The following is a 14,300-nucleotide window of genomic DNA, read 5'->3' as shown; positions in this document are numbered from 1 at the left end:
ACAGTACATCATTCTCCTCCCAGCAATGAGCCATAACCAGAAGGTCACTCTACAGTCACCACTGACATCACCAACAACTTTGTAACATCCTCGGAACCAATACATTTATCTGAGGACAATCCAAACGTTTGTATAGCAACATGTTTCGTGACATGGACCACACAGGGGACAAGGGGTTGCCAGTTACCCATAAGGTGGTTTCACCGGCAGCATAGGGAAGGGTTCTTAACTGTAAGAGCGTTTAGTGGGGCAAATTCCTTACCATATGAAGCGGTAATGTTGGAGTTGTAGCTAGTAGAGAACAATATAAGAGTGATTTATCCAACATCCACTTTTAGGGTCTGTGAGGCTGAACTGCCGCCTGTCCATCATAGCAGACCTTGGCTGGCAGGCTGGTATTTGTTCTATAACTGAAGACTGAATTTATCTGTGTTATCCCCTTGGGTTACGCGGATCATATGCTGGGAAATTAGGATCTAGAGTTACCGCTTCTAAGAGCCAACTGCTCTGAAAGAAAATGAGTTTGTGCTGATGGGCGGGGCTAACGATGAGTAAGCTGTAGCCAATCATAATAAAGGGCCTTCTGGTACAAATAAAACATCTTCAGGTAAGTGGTTAAGGACGCTTAGTTTATCATAATCATTGTCTCCCTGGCAACGTTTTGTCTTCATACTTACTCTCTGAAGGGAAGCTTGTGAGCCTTTTTGATTGTCTGCACCCCGACGCGTTTCATGGTCAGATCTACACCTCGGATGACAGTTTCCAGCACAGCTCTGTAGCAATGAGTCTTCAAAATGTCGCTGTCACCTTTAAGGCGCTCCATATAATCTTCTATGGCGTGACACGCCACCTCCCTAGATTTGTAGGACAGCTTATGCCCTGGGAGCCCGGACACCCAGGAGCTCATAGGGTAGCCATACTCTAGTAGATTTGAGATGCCTGGATGTGAATTAGTCAGGACACCCGGCGGTCGCGGCATCTCAAGTGTGGTTAACTTCATGTAGCAACAAGCAACTGACGTGATACCCACAATAGTGGGACACCTGGCAAAATGGCGTAACATAGCTACACTTAGGTCTCCGCACGCATGGAGTCCGGTCAATACAAATTTATTCAAAGGAGAGAAATTGGACTCTCCTGAAGTGGTTCCACCATGACAAGAACATGCTGCACGGTTATCTGTACAGTTACCATGGGGTAATTGTGAGTTCATTGGTTTATCAGACGCAAGCTCTTCTCTTGCACATACATGTGACCCGCACAAGTCCGGTACTGTTGTCCTGCTACCGGCAGCAATCTTGTTTCCTCCTTTTGCTTCTAATTGCGTCTTCATGCCACAGCCACCTAATTGTCTCAGGAAATCTTCCCATGATGCTTGAGGATCTACAAACGCCAAGACATGCCGTGGAGGTTTTGGTGAGAGAATACTGATAGCTACGGAATCTGTACTCTAAAGAAAAAACAAAACAAAACATAAAACTATGATGGTTAAAAGGCAATATGATTATCATGGTGCAAACAGCAGAAATGTGCTGTAACCGAGAGCAACCAGATTATATTGAAATTGGTTCAATCACAGCTACCATGAAATTACTTGCCTTGGGTTCTCAGACTGCATGTATTGCTGGTGTTGATGGGCTGAATAATGTATTTCCAGTGTAACATTAAATACAAGGGTCAACGTGTCAGATATAATGAGAGTCTGCACTGTAACCATAGTGATTGATAGCAGGGATTCCGGTCATTAGCTTACATTAGTACAGGCTTCATTAATTAAATATATTAATAATGCTTCCCCTATGCTTGTAATACCACTTGCATGATGTCCTGTCACTTGTCAACCCAGTGTTTCACATCTAACCTCATTTAACCTCCATACATCCTAACAGATCATTAGGGATAGACCAAAAGGAGAGTCTCAAGTATAGTCCTGAAATCATCCTTGTGTAATATCAGAGCTGTAACAGAGCACGACTGCGCCCTGTGCCTGCCCCGCCCACTGATCGCTCAACGTCATGACGTCGCATGTATGACATCATTACGTTGTACAGAAGGGGGCGTGACCAGCTGCTCCAGTAAGTCCAGCGCTGACCGGGCGTCCTTAGGAGGCCCGATTGGCTGCATATACTGTTCAGAGTGCTCGTCTGAAGCCTACACAGGATGCTCCACAAGTGCTGCAGCAGCAATCCTGGCTGCAGGATGTCGTTCCAGGCACCCTGCTAGCCAGGAGCAAGGGCCGGGAAGGGTGATGGTGCCGCCTACAGAGCCTCTGCACTCTGTGTGACGGCACCGGGCGCCCATAGCTAGTTACGGCCCTGTGTAACATTTCCCATTTCACTGGACCATTCAGCATCCTCTCTTCCACTACACATTCTCTCCTGCCCTTAGTAACTGGAAGCCTGGTAACTGTGTGTGTGCTGCTCAGACAGAAACATAGATGGCAGACTGAAGACATGAAACTCAATGGCCGGCTGTGCAGCCTGTAAAAATAGGAAGTAATACCTTTGTGGATCTGATCCTTTCTTTCGCCATCATGTACATAAAATCCTGGTCAAACTTAGCTGCAGAGGTGGCCAGGTTCCGGTCAGCTTCCACGGCCGTTACACAGAGCCCTTGGCCAAAGGATAAGACCCTGGACAGGTGACCCTAGGGTGCGACATAATAAAACAAATAAACACCAGCACATACAGTATGCTGACAGAGAGCTCTCCATGTGCTAGCACGTCGCCAAGTATTTAAAAAAAAAAATAAAAAAAATAGTTTTTATTGCAAATTAAACATGAAGAGCCAAGGGACGGACAAGGTTTAGTCCCATGGTGCTCCAGGGCTCATAGTCTGGTGTTTCGGCGTAAGCGCTAAAAAATGCTGGAGTTTCAGGTAGCACCGGATACAATCTACTACAGAGTGTATCCAACTAATGCTGCAAACTAGGTACTGTAGGGGGATTACATGCACTCGGCACATTGCCTGTGATGTCTCGGTGCAATGACTACGGAACGCCAGCAATGGCAGCTGAGATCATGCTCTTTAGTTCACAGTCAACATAGGGGTACATTTTTAAATATGCTATTTAGGGGTCACCAAATGTGCGGCATAGGAGCGCACTAAATAGCCGCCTTGTTCCCCAACTGAATTGACCTGTGTGTCTTTATTACATCTTTATGGAGAAAACATTTGATTTCACTATAATAATATATAAACCTGTACAAATCTGGGCCCAGATTTATCAACAAGTGATATTCTTGTCATCACTCATTACTAATCTTAAATGGTTCTCCAACCAATCAGCTCCTAACTGTCCTGTGTTTGATAAATGACCGTTAGGAGCCGATTGGTTGGGGCACCATCTAAGATTAGCAGTGAGTGATAAGAATATATATATAATATTATATATCAGACCGTAAAATAAAAAGGAAAAAAAGTTTTAGGGCAACAATAAAGAAAAACCATAAAAAAAAAAATTAAATACATAAAACCATGCAGGCTAAGAACAGATGTGACCTGACCAGTTTTTGTCAGCAATGAGGTCTGTCCCCCGAAATGACTGCATTAGTGATAGGATTATGGGTCATACCTGACCAGAGCCAATGTCCATCACATGATCACAGCTCGTGGCGTCACTCAGTTTTTTCACCAACTGCATAACAAGAAAAGAGAATTAGCTGTAAATTATTTCATTATCTAATTCTAGACATGGCAGAGACATAAATGTGTATTATAAAGGAGAGTTACAACGGTAACAGCTGGCTGCCTAAACAAAAGGGTTGTAGTAATGAATGAAACAGATTTTATGGCGAGTACAAAAATCCTCTTTTCTCAGTCATCCGTGTTGGGGGGACACTGCTGTACCTTAGCGACACCCAAAGTTGTTACATTGAAAGTCTATGCCACGTGGCCCAGGTAGCGCTCGGCTAACTAACCTATTAGAGTGAGCTGTGACCACTCTTAAACATAGGTATGGAGAATTGTAGCAATGATCCACCGCGCCACTGACGGTTACCAAGCTGGCCAACCACTGTGATAAGCATTGTACTAGACCAGGGGTCTTCAAACTTGGCCCTCCAGATGCTGTGGAACTACACATCCCAGCATGCACTGCCATAGTTTTAGCATGCTGTTATATCAAAAAGGTGGCAGTGCATGCTGGGATGTGTAGTTCCACAGTAGCTGGAGGGCCAAGTTTGAAGACCCCTGTACTAGACAAACGGAAGACTGTCCTGCATAAAGCGCCTGGCCTGCCCACATAAACCAGTAAGGTTCTCACTACATGTCACGTTACTGGCTCCCACGGGTCAGGCGTCCCACTTGCACACAGACACTGGGTCCCAGCTCCTCAAGATGCACACAAGGGTCTTGTTCTAAGCTTACATTAGTTGGCATGACAAGTAAAATATTGTATTGACTTTGTATTTTGACATACACATATGTTGGTTATAGACAATCAAGTGTATTAAGAAACTGCAGCTGCAAAGGACAAGAGGAACCAAAAAAAACACCACCACCACACATTTTTACATTATTTACTGTGGTGATGGCTGAGGCGCCTCCTGGAGTGTGGTCCATTTTGGCTGGGTGTACATCAGAGCCATGGTCCCCAGTCTGCTCCATGAAACGGGTGACCCATGCAATCAGGAGCCCAGAGAGAAGAGAGAGATGGGATATGACAGTAGGACAGCTATAAGCACCGGTTAGACAGCGGTCTCAGTGTTCCCTGGAATAGCTCTTAAAGGGTGGGATGTATCAACATAAAAAATATGGTATAACTTCAGAAAACTGCCGTCTATGAAGGTTTACTGCAATACGTATAACTTGACATTTGTATTGGAAAGATTAGCAGCAGACATCATTGACATAAGCTGCAGACCTGCAGCACAGTGAGCTCCATAGACTTCTATGGGCCTGTGTCTGTATGCAGCAAGCTCAGGAAAGTGTAACTTTCCAGAGCTTATGCCTGATAGGCATTGCCTATGGGATTCTTACCACAACGAGACCCACCTACCCACGGCTTGTTAATGCCGCAGGCCGTGCATGCGTATAGGACTCCCAGGTTATAACCCAGAAGTCAGTACTTCCCCGGGACAGATCTACATCAGAAGCTCTATATCTGCATGTGATAGGGGATGGTAAGTATTGCAAAGTAAAAAATTAATCAATAAAAACACCACGCTCCAACGTGAATGCAGCCAAACAGATCTTTCAAAAGAGGTCACCACCACCTCCAATACATAGAATTTCTAAACACAATAAAAAATCCAGGCGCTTTCTCCGGGTTATATAGTCTCTCAACTTTGTGTACTCTCCAGATGTAAATTCAATTCCAGTTTTTCCTCAGTCACTTATTAATTGCATCATGGTCAAAGATATGTAAAAGAAGGAAATAATCACATATAGTGAAATACCATTTATTCAAGTGATACATTTCTTAAAACAATTCCACCCAGAAATGTATCACTTGAATAAATGGTATTTCACATTTTTTATTGTGTTTAGAAAGTATTGCAAAGTATACACTGCCCATAGTAACTAAAATAAAGTCTATAGTAGTGCAACAAGAAAAGTGCTTTACCCTATGGACAAATTAAAAACAGAGGTCCTTCAGGTGGAAGGACAGAGAGGAGGGGCTACTTATCACATTTGTTCTAGGTAATTAGTGCATTGCTCCAGCACTAGTACTCTCTATCCCACAAGGTACAGCAGTGTCCCCCAACATCGATGGGTGAGAGATCCGTAGTATAATATATTCTGCAAAAATATACTGTAATTATTGTATTATGTGCAGTATCCTCATGTACAGCACTTTTTACTAAAGTGACAGAACCCACCCATTAGAAATCATTCTCCTACCCAGGGTAAGCTAGTACTATAGACTGGTAGCTGGTGCTACTAAACCAGTGATCGATGCACCGGGGCGCAAGACCAGTATCAGTTCCACGGTGAGTGCTGCTCTAAACTTTCTATCCAATATGTTAAATAAGAGATAATATGTTCAATTTCCAGCATATCCTATATCTAATCTTACGTTCCCAAGCTGTCTGATTTCATGCTGTTTTTTGGGCTTCACATGTTTTCGAAACAGAGGATCCAACAAGGAGCTTTGGCAGGGGTTTGTCCGGAACTCCTCAGGCCTTTTCTGGTCCAAGCTGCCAGTTTCATGACGCAGGATTCTTCGGAAAGCCAAGTAACGGGCTGTGACCTTCAGCGCTAACAAGCTGAGCGGCCAGACTGCCGTGTACCTGGAACAGAATGGACAGCCACAGGAAAGATTTGGTAAACACCACCGCCTATTACACAATATCTATTCACCCTGTTCTAGTAACCTTCATGTGGAACACATCCTGCCATAGCCCGTCCTCTGCACACACGTTAGTATTAATTGCCTCTGAAGTTTTTTTTTTTTTGCAGATCTAACGATGTATCAAAAGCATCATCTGACCTACCAGATTGCAAAGAAAAGGATCATGGTATATTTAAAGGTCCTTAATTATGCTATGTCTTTTAGCCTTTGATCTGGTCTAGAGGGTTATGTATTAATTTAAAAGGAATTTGCCTGTCACAGAGCAGGTAAAACCAATAATTGATGTTAAACTATGTCAAACCTTGTAATGAACTGAAAGTGTTTAAAGAGCTAATTAAATGTCTTCACCTTGCATCCTGTCACCCCTCTGTATCAGGATTGCATGTGACAGTGCCTGGTGGTGCCGCACCAAGATGGCAAGTCCCAGCAATGGCTCCCAGAGTCCTCCAGAATCCAATTCAAAGCCCTCAGCCTTACCTACAAAGCCCTCACCCTTACCTACAAAGCCCTCAGCAACACACCTTCATATCTCTCAAATCCCAAACCAAAGTACTCTCCCTCTCAGATGTACCTCTGGTAATCACTCTTCCTCCCACCTACAGGACTTCTCCTGTGCCGCTATCCACATATAATTTTCCCGCCAGGCCCAATCAGACTTTCCCACAGAACTTCAAAATCTTGAAACTCCCAAAAAACCTATATACTAATTAGACCCACACTTGTACACCCCCCACACCAATTCTACTCCCACTATATTACTCATACCAGCACCCTCATAACTGGGCCAATCTCCATTCAGAGTCGCACTCACTTATCTGGTCTCAGATGTGCCCTCTTCCCATTAGAATATAATCTCTCTTAAGAGCAGGGCCCTCCCTACCTCTTGTATTCAAGGCTGCATTTATTGTGTCTACTTTGTATGCAAGTGTTTTACGTACGCCCTGTTTTCCCCATGTATGATGCAGTAGAGCACTGTGGCTACAAGTCTACAATACTAATAATACAAGCTTCTCTAAGAAGAGGAACAGAGTGAGTGACAGGCTTGCAGTCTTGCTCTACAGAAATGCACCATCTGGATTGGTAGGTTCATATAGACAGGAGAAGGGGCAGTGATGTCACAGCAGCTCAACTGTCACCATCCTAAAGATGAACTGGTTACTATACTGGACTGGAGGAGGGGGGACGGACACTGCATTAAACTCTTTATTTTTCAACACAGGTGCAGGAAAGTCACAGGTTAAGTTCAACCCAAACATTACCCCTCAAGCTTTTAATTTAAACATTTCTGTTTTGTGGTCATTTAAAGCACCAGAATGCATGCGAAAATTTGTGGTCTCCTTCAACCTAATGCTAGACCTCCCTCTCATTTTCAAGGAGTGCCACAGACACTAAAGAAGGGAAAAGTTTGGGACAGGATAAGGTTTTTACATAAGGGGGTAAAAGCTAATATGGCATATGATTTACCCAGCATCCTCTGCGTTTCTCTCAGACAGTAGTTGATCAGCCAACTGTGGGGCAGACAGATCAGACAACACCGTCGTCCAGGATCCTGGGAGCGACCCCCAGAGGTTGTCAGTAAAAAACTCCTGAGGGGACAAGAAAAAAAAAAACTCAACACTTTACCTTAGCTCAGCAGTAGTATGGATGTGCTCTAATAACTTCCATAATTATATTTACAGAATAAGAGTTGGTGAGTATATGCTGATGAGAAATGGATTAATGATTCCCATCAGTAGGTATGAGACTCATGTAAGGACTGGTAAACACTAACCCCATAGGAAATAGGTGTCCCTGTAGAAATCATTATGGGGCAGATCATTTCTCGGCTGTGTGCACCGCGATGTTCCAATGCACACTTTCCCATATATATTACGGTAACTAAACACCGCTAATTTTCCTGGGCATATCTATAGGATCCAGGGGGAGAAATAGAAAAACAAAACAGGATTTTTGTTCTTACACTTCCATGGGGGAAACTGGTGACACTGGGGAATGGACTGCGGTGCAAGGACCCTGGGCTTTCAAAATTAGCTCTTTAACTCAGGCTCTTCCCCCATTAGTCCACAATTGGTGGGTGGGCGAGTGTGAGGGAGGGTGTCCCGTTTTCCCCATGGATATAGAGGAAAGGATTTTAGGGTAAGTACACAAATCGTGTTTTCTCATCCTTCTGGGGGACACTGGGGATGTCCTAAAGCTGTCCTTAATGGAGGGAAATGGTGTACAGAAGATAAAGTAACCACAATGCAGAGCAGTTCCGCAAAGGCACGATGCCTCGCCACCCATGAAGGCTTCTCCAACCTTTTCTGGAACGGGAAGCCTGATCCTATAGATCACCATCCACCCATGGAATTCCGCAGTTGCTTGACCTGGGCTACAAGCAAAGCTGGACAATCCGCTTTGACCATTATTTTATACCTCTCATCCTTAACCCTGACGTTTCTAGTGCCATCGCTGTGGACTGGCCCAAAGGAAGGGTCCAAAATTGGTACTGAGACCTGATCGTAAACCTGAGGTGGCTCTGGTGACGCTCCCAGATTGGAACATGTAGGTAGGTATCGCTGATGTTCATAGACACAATGAGTTCCCTCTGCCCCATGATGTGCACCACAGATCTCAGCGATTCCATTTTGAAACAGTCAATGTCCCGTAAAGCTTACAGACCAGAAAGAGGTCAGAATAAAACACTAACACTCCCTGATCCATAAAAACAGGCAAGACATCCTTGCGGATAGTAGAGTTTATATTAGGGTTGGGCAATAAGCAGCCCCGCAGCTGTTGTAGAACTACACATCCCAGCATGCCCTGCAACAGTAGTAGACCTGTACCAATGGTCTCTTCATCCTAAATAGGTTGGTAAATCATATAAAATAGTTCACAAGGAGAGTAATTCAGATCTGGACCAACATCCTCTGCAAGGTGATCTGTAGAGTAAGGTTCATGATTCTTCATATATCTCTATACATACCAAGAACACTTCTTCCCCAGCGACAGTCCGGCATGTAGAGATTCCTCATAGTATTGGTTAAAAGCACACCTTAAATAATTACAAAACCATACCCCCCAAATAATTTGTAACATACTTCTATAAACTGTTATTTTGTCTTCTGCAAGCAAAATAAGCATCTATGAAAGTTATTTCCAAGCTGTCTGCTTGTGAGCTGGGGATTTCATTTCAGCTAACGGAATATGAAATGATAGTTTTCTGGGCTGACACTCTTACCCTCCCACAATCACTACAGTCGGGCAGCTCTCTGCAAAAAAGTTCATCATTAGCGCTATAGTGAAGCTGATGAGTTGATGGCTCGCTCACACACAGCCGCAGGGAATATTGGGGACTTAACGTTTGCTGTAGGCATGTACTGTTTGTACGTAACCATATGTTGCACTTTTACCAACACAGTATACTGTACTCTGCAGTGAGGGAAATAGGGATGGCCAACGACGGTTAGCAGCCATTGAGAGATTGTCACTAATGGTTGATGGCTGTGTCATTAAAGGCAAAGATAGTTTGATTCACCCCCCCATTCCCCAGGGCAGGGCGCTTGACCTCACCTGCGTAAGTCGCAGTTTTTAAACCCTTCCCCCAATTGGCCCGCAGCCTTCCTGTGACTGACGGCTGGGATGATAATCTATAGTTCAAACCATCAATGCTTCTCTCTCAATGGTTTCCTGCCACCAAAGCAATGGAGACGCTTTAATGGCCGTCCCTAGTGTGAACACGAGAAACAGAGCCTACTGCGTTCTAACATTTTAAGCGCAGCATTACATTTTTAGAGCGCAGTAGTGTGACCCAATACTTGTCCTTTTATTCTGCACTTTTTATCCTTTTATTGACGTGTGAAAGCAAAATGGAGTGGGGCAGCCAAATGTATATTTCTCCAGACAGGAGTAGTTTAATTTCCAAGCATTTAGGAGAGTTATTGTGAAGAAATTGCAACAGGAATAATAACCAAATTTAAAAAGGTGTAGTGCATTTTGTACCACCCACCCTCTGACCATAGTGCCCTCCTTCCTCCCATGCCTTTCTTTTCCATATTAAGTCTTGCCATTTCCGGCACAAAAAAGATGCCACATTCACGTCACAACTCCCATCCTATTGGACTGAATCACTACGTTTGGATTAGGAGCTCTTGTGATAGGCTAATGTAACAAGCAGTTAACCAAAGCACTACATATGAAGGGGGTGAGGGGGCACTACTATAGAGCAGGGATTGCTCAAGAGGGGACTTAATCAGTGTGAGGGCACTGGAACGAAAGCACAAGCAACGTGATCTTCACCACACATTTCACCCACAAGTGATACTGCCTGTAGCATGCTGTTATAGGGGCTACCTACAATAATATAGGAATCTGTGATATAGCCGTAGATTGACAGGACTTGTGTAATATTCACAGCAAGCTGCTTATTCCGACTCAGGGAACCTTGATCCTGTTTCTCGATGGACATGCTAGAGGTAAAAAAGAAAAAAACACAACCTTAAACGGTTATATAATATTATATATAGTAGCAATCAGAAATAACCAATTATAGATTGAATTTTGAATATAAAACTACGTGTGGAAAGAAAATTCTAACCGACAATAAACACTGTGCGTGTTGTAATGGGTGTGAGCACAAGCATGTTTCTGTGCGTGGATATCACCCCAAAAGGCTATTTTTCACTATTATTTTTACAACCACTAAAATCAGGACACTTGGGAGGTAAGTAATGTATTATAATTTCTTGGTGCATATTTGAAAATGTTACATTTCAGTGACAAGGTGTACTAATCTGTGTCACCCACACTTGCACAAGCTCAGTAACAGAGAGAGCACAGTACAAAAACAGGCAAGATATGGTGCAGATACAGGTGTACAATCACCTCTGCAACAGGCTCAGAGTCGGAGGTTTATTAGTATAAAAACCACCAAGATGGTAGATCTCGATCTGTAGTCTTCATTCTAGCACCCATCACAACCCGTGCAGTTCCTCTTTCCTGCCTGGGGTGTCGCTCTCTGCTCTGGTGCCTCTAGCACACTTTGGTCTGTATCTCAGCCGTTTGTTGCATTAGCTGCGTGTGCTAGAAGCACCAGAGCAGGGAGCGACACCCCAGGCAGGAAAGCAGAACTGCATGGGTTTTGACAGTACATACAGGAAAATGAAGATACTGAGATTACACTTTCATTGTTTAATAATATTGGTAAGTACATTACAGACTCCAATGCAATATTTTCATTATAGTGGAATTGTTTATTTAAATTCTATCCCCATGGCCACCTGATCTTGCCAATGTAATGTTGCCTCCTACCCCCAACATTGTACTGTCTGTGTGTGTCCTGGGTTTATATAGTGGGTTACATCATCTGTCCTTGACAGAGAGCACCAGGGTGAGAGGGAGAAGGGGACACAGAGACACAGACAAGTGAAAGGAGGGGTAAAGAGAGACGTGGGGGGGAGAAAAGGGAAAAAGGTGGACAGTCATGGGGAGAGAGGGAGACACCCACGCAGGGAAGGGAATGGAGACTGGACAAGTGATGGGGTGAGAGAGAGATAGGTTGGAAGAACAAGGAAAATAGAGCAAAGAAATACCCTGGCAATGCCAAGCACAACAGCTAGCAACCTGGAGAATAACGGGTCCAAAACGTGCACCTACTTCACGCTGGCCTGCACGCACCTATTTGCGACATAGGACACATCGTGAATCACAAGCGCTTACCAGGTTTTGTGATTTAGTCGCATACGCAGTCGGCTAGAATACGTGAGTTGCCTCCATTTTCGCAGATGCAGTTGTGGCCGACTGCTTCTACGGCATGTGATGTTACCACCCGACACGCCCTCTTGGTTGCTTTCCCACTGCAGCACGTTGGCTCAGGGAGTCCCCATCTCCTATCTGACCCCCAAAGCGGTCACTGTAAATCAATAGCCTCCCCTGTTACTTGCCTGCTCAAGTGCGATGCCTCGCTCCTCAGGGGTTGAACACTGCCCGGTCTCATTTGGTCTTGCAGGCCTCATTAGTAATGTTCTTCTGTTACTCCAGCGCCTTGGTGGCCATGAGCGATTATAACACAGAGTTATCCCTTTATTCACCTACAAGTGTAAAGCAGAAAACTGGTATTATATTCATGTATTGGATTCCAGAAAATACACAAAGCTGTGTAGTGACATTCAGCCAACTCTTCAAAGTCAAATTAAAAAGGAAACTAGTTTCAAATACAGATAAGCAAAAAATAAATAAAAAATACAACTCACAAAAGATCCTATACTTAGTAAAATAAATACAAAATATACAGTAAACTCAACAAACAACTTTACTGAGTGTTATCTCTGCAACATACATTTTCCTACATGAGAGATGACTGGATGATTGATATATGGCTGGTTACGCCAATGATAACACTGGCCATGTGACAGTCACTTGGAATGTGGGACAATCTTTTCCTAAATATAAAGGGATGAAGGAAATTGTGTGTGTAACACAAGGTGTGGCTATTAATTAACGAGACTGAGGCTATAATTTATGTTTAATTATCTGAAGTACATTTTAAATCTGTTCCCTTCTATGTACTCCCCTTCTGCATCCACACACCGCTGCATTCTTAATTTTTCCATTGGCCAAAGCCGCGCTGTAGCTCATTATCTGTCAGCTGTCTCAACGGGATGTAGCCAGCATCCCAGCAGCATCGGGATCCCAGAGGGAAGTATCAGAGGTTAGGTATAGGGTTAGGCACTAAGGGGGGAGGGTTAGGTTTAAGGTGCGGGGAGAGGGAGGTTATTGTTAGGCATTAGGGGGGGTGGGGGATTAGGTGTAAGGAACTTACCTCTCAGCGTCGGGATTGTGACTGTCAGGATGCCACTGTCTGTATTCCGACAGGTGTAATCCCATACCCTACCCATCTCAACAGCTATGTCGTTTTATTCTTTACCTCAGTAACTGATGCAAAACGGTTCCCTTGAGTACAGATGTGACTTTAGGGAAAAGAAAGAAGTCACATGGTGCTAGGTCTGGCGAGTACGGAGGGTGTTCCAGCACTGCAATGTTTCTTGCCAAAAAACTGCTTCAGAGAGAGCTGTCTGGGCTGATGCGTTGTCCTAATGGAGGACAACATTTTTTTCCACAACTCTGGCCTCTTTCTTCTGATTCTTTTGTCACAAAGTTGCTAGAACATTTTTGTAGTAGAACATTTTTGTAGTAATGTTGTCCCTTCTGGTGCCTTGTCTTCCAAAATAGTACCCTTGATATCAAGGAAAAAACAATTAACATGGCTTTGAATTTGGATTTGCTTTGACATGCTTTCTCCATTCATGGTGATAATGGTCAGGGGCGTATTGAGAGGATAGGGCCAGTGTGCATTCCCCCCATCCGGGGCCCCCCACTCTCTCCCCAGCGGCCGGCAGCGGACTGACCGCAGCAGTTAACTCCAAGTCTGTGCCCAGAGTCTACTGCTCATGTCACTGCACCATTTTTCCGCCAATTTCCCCACTGCGTATGCACAAAACGCCAGGAAAATGGCCACGGCTGACATTTTCAAGTAGTTCTGTGCAGGGCTGCGACACCAGGCGCGGGACTTCGGAGAGGTAAGTATTAGAAATATGGGTGCAGGGTGGGAGCCGCCCGTGGACCCAGGGGCCTGTGTGTACCACACCCCCTGAACCCATTATAGATACACCCCGATTACAGTGTTTTCCAGGGCACGGACTGGTGTTTTGTCTTTTTTCTACTCGGCAGTAACAAGCCTTGAAACCATCTCAGCACAAACTTTTGACATGTTAAGATCTTGACGCAAAAAATGCCTAACGGTTTCTTGGTCGATGTTTACCATTACTGCTATCATTCGGAAGCTAAGTCGACGATCAATTCGAACAATATTCCTCCACATTTTCATTTGATGTGGAAGGACGATCATCATCTTCGTCTTCCTCACAACCATCACTAAATAGTGTATGCCACTCAAACACACGTGCCATACAATATGCCCCGTAAGCCTCGGTTAGTATACAGAAAGATTTGGTGGGCATCTTGTTCA

The 14,300-nt window shown here is 44.2% G+C and overlaps 1 protein-coding gene across 8 annotated transcripts in view; it reads right to left on the bottom strand.

Moving 5' to 3' along the window:
• The window catches only part of METTL25B (methyltransferase like 25B), a 250,820-nt gene that overhangs the window by 3,761 nt on the left and 232,759 nt on the right, over positions 1-14,300 (bottom strand). For 7 of the 8 annotated variants that reach the window (XM_088449664.1, XM_088449663.1, XM_088449667.1 and 4 more), the window contains 7 exons: positions 12,217-12,363; positions 10,632-10,743; positions 7,760-7,881; positions 6,020-6,233; positions 3,575-3,637; positions 2,503-2,646; positions 678-1,450 (listed from right to left, as the gene is read on the bottom strand). In XM_088449664.1, the coding sequence (XP_088305790.1) occupies positions 678-1,450; positions 2,503-2,646; positions 3,575-3,637; positions 6,020-6,233; positions 7,760-7,881; positions 10,632-10,743; positions 12,217-12,269 (1,481 nt within the window). In that variant the 5' untranslated portion in view covers positions 12,270-12,363. Of the gene's footprint in view, positions 1-677; positions 1,451-2,502; positions 2,647-3,574; positions 3,638-6,019; positions 6,234-7,759; positions 7,882-10,631; positions 10,744-12,216; positions 12,364-13,199; positions 13,509-14,300 lie in introns of all 8 variants that reach the window. The other variant, XM_088449670.1, reaches the window with a different exon arrangement.

Source organism: Taudactylus pleione, unplaced genomic scaffold (genome assembly GCF_031769625.1).
Source record: "Taudactylus pleione unplaced genomic scaffold, aTauple2 ptg000490l, whole genome shotgun sequence".
NCBI lineage: Eukaryota > Metazoa > Chordata > Amphibia > Anura > Myobatrachidae > Taudactylus > Taudactylus pleione.
This window is presented reverse-complemented; position numbering and strand designations above follow the sequence as displayed.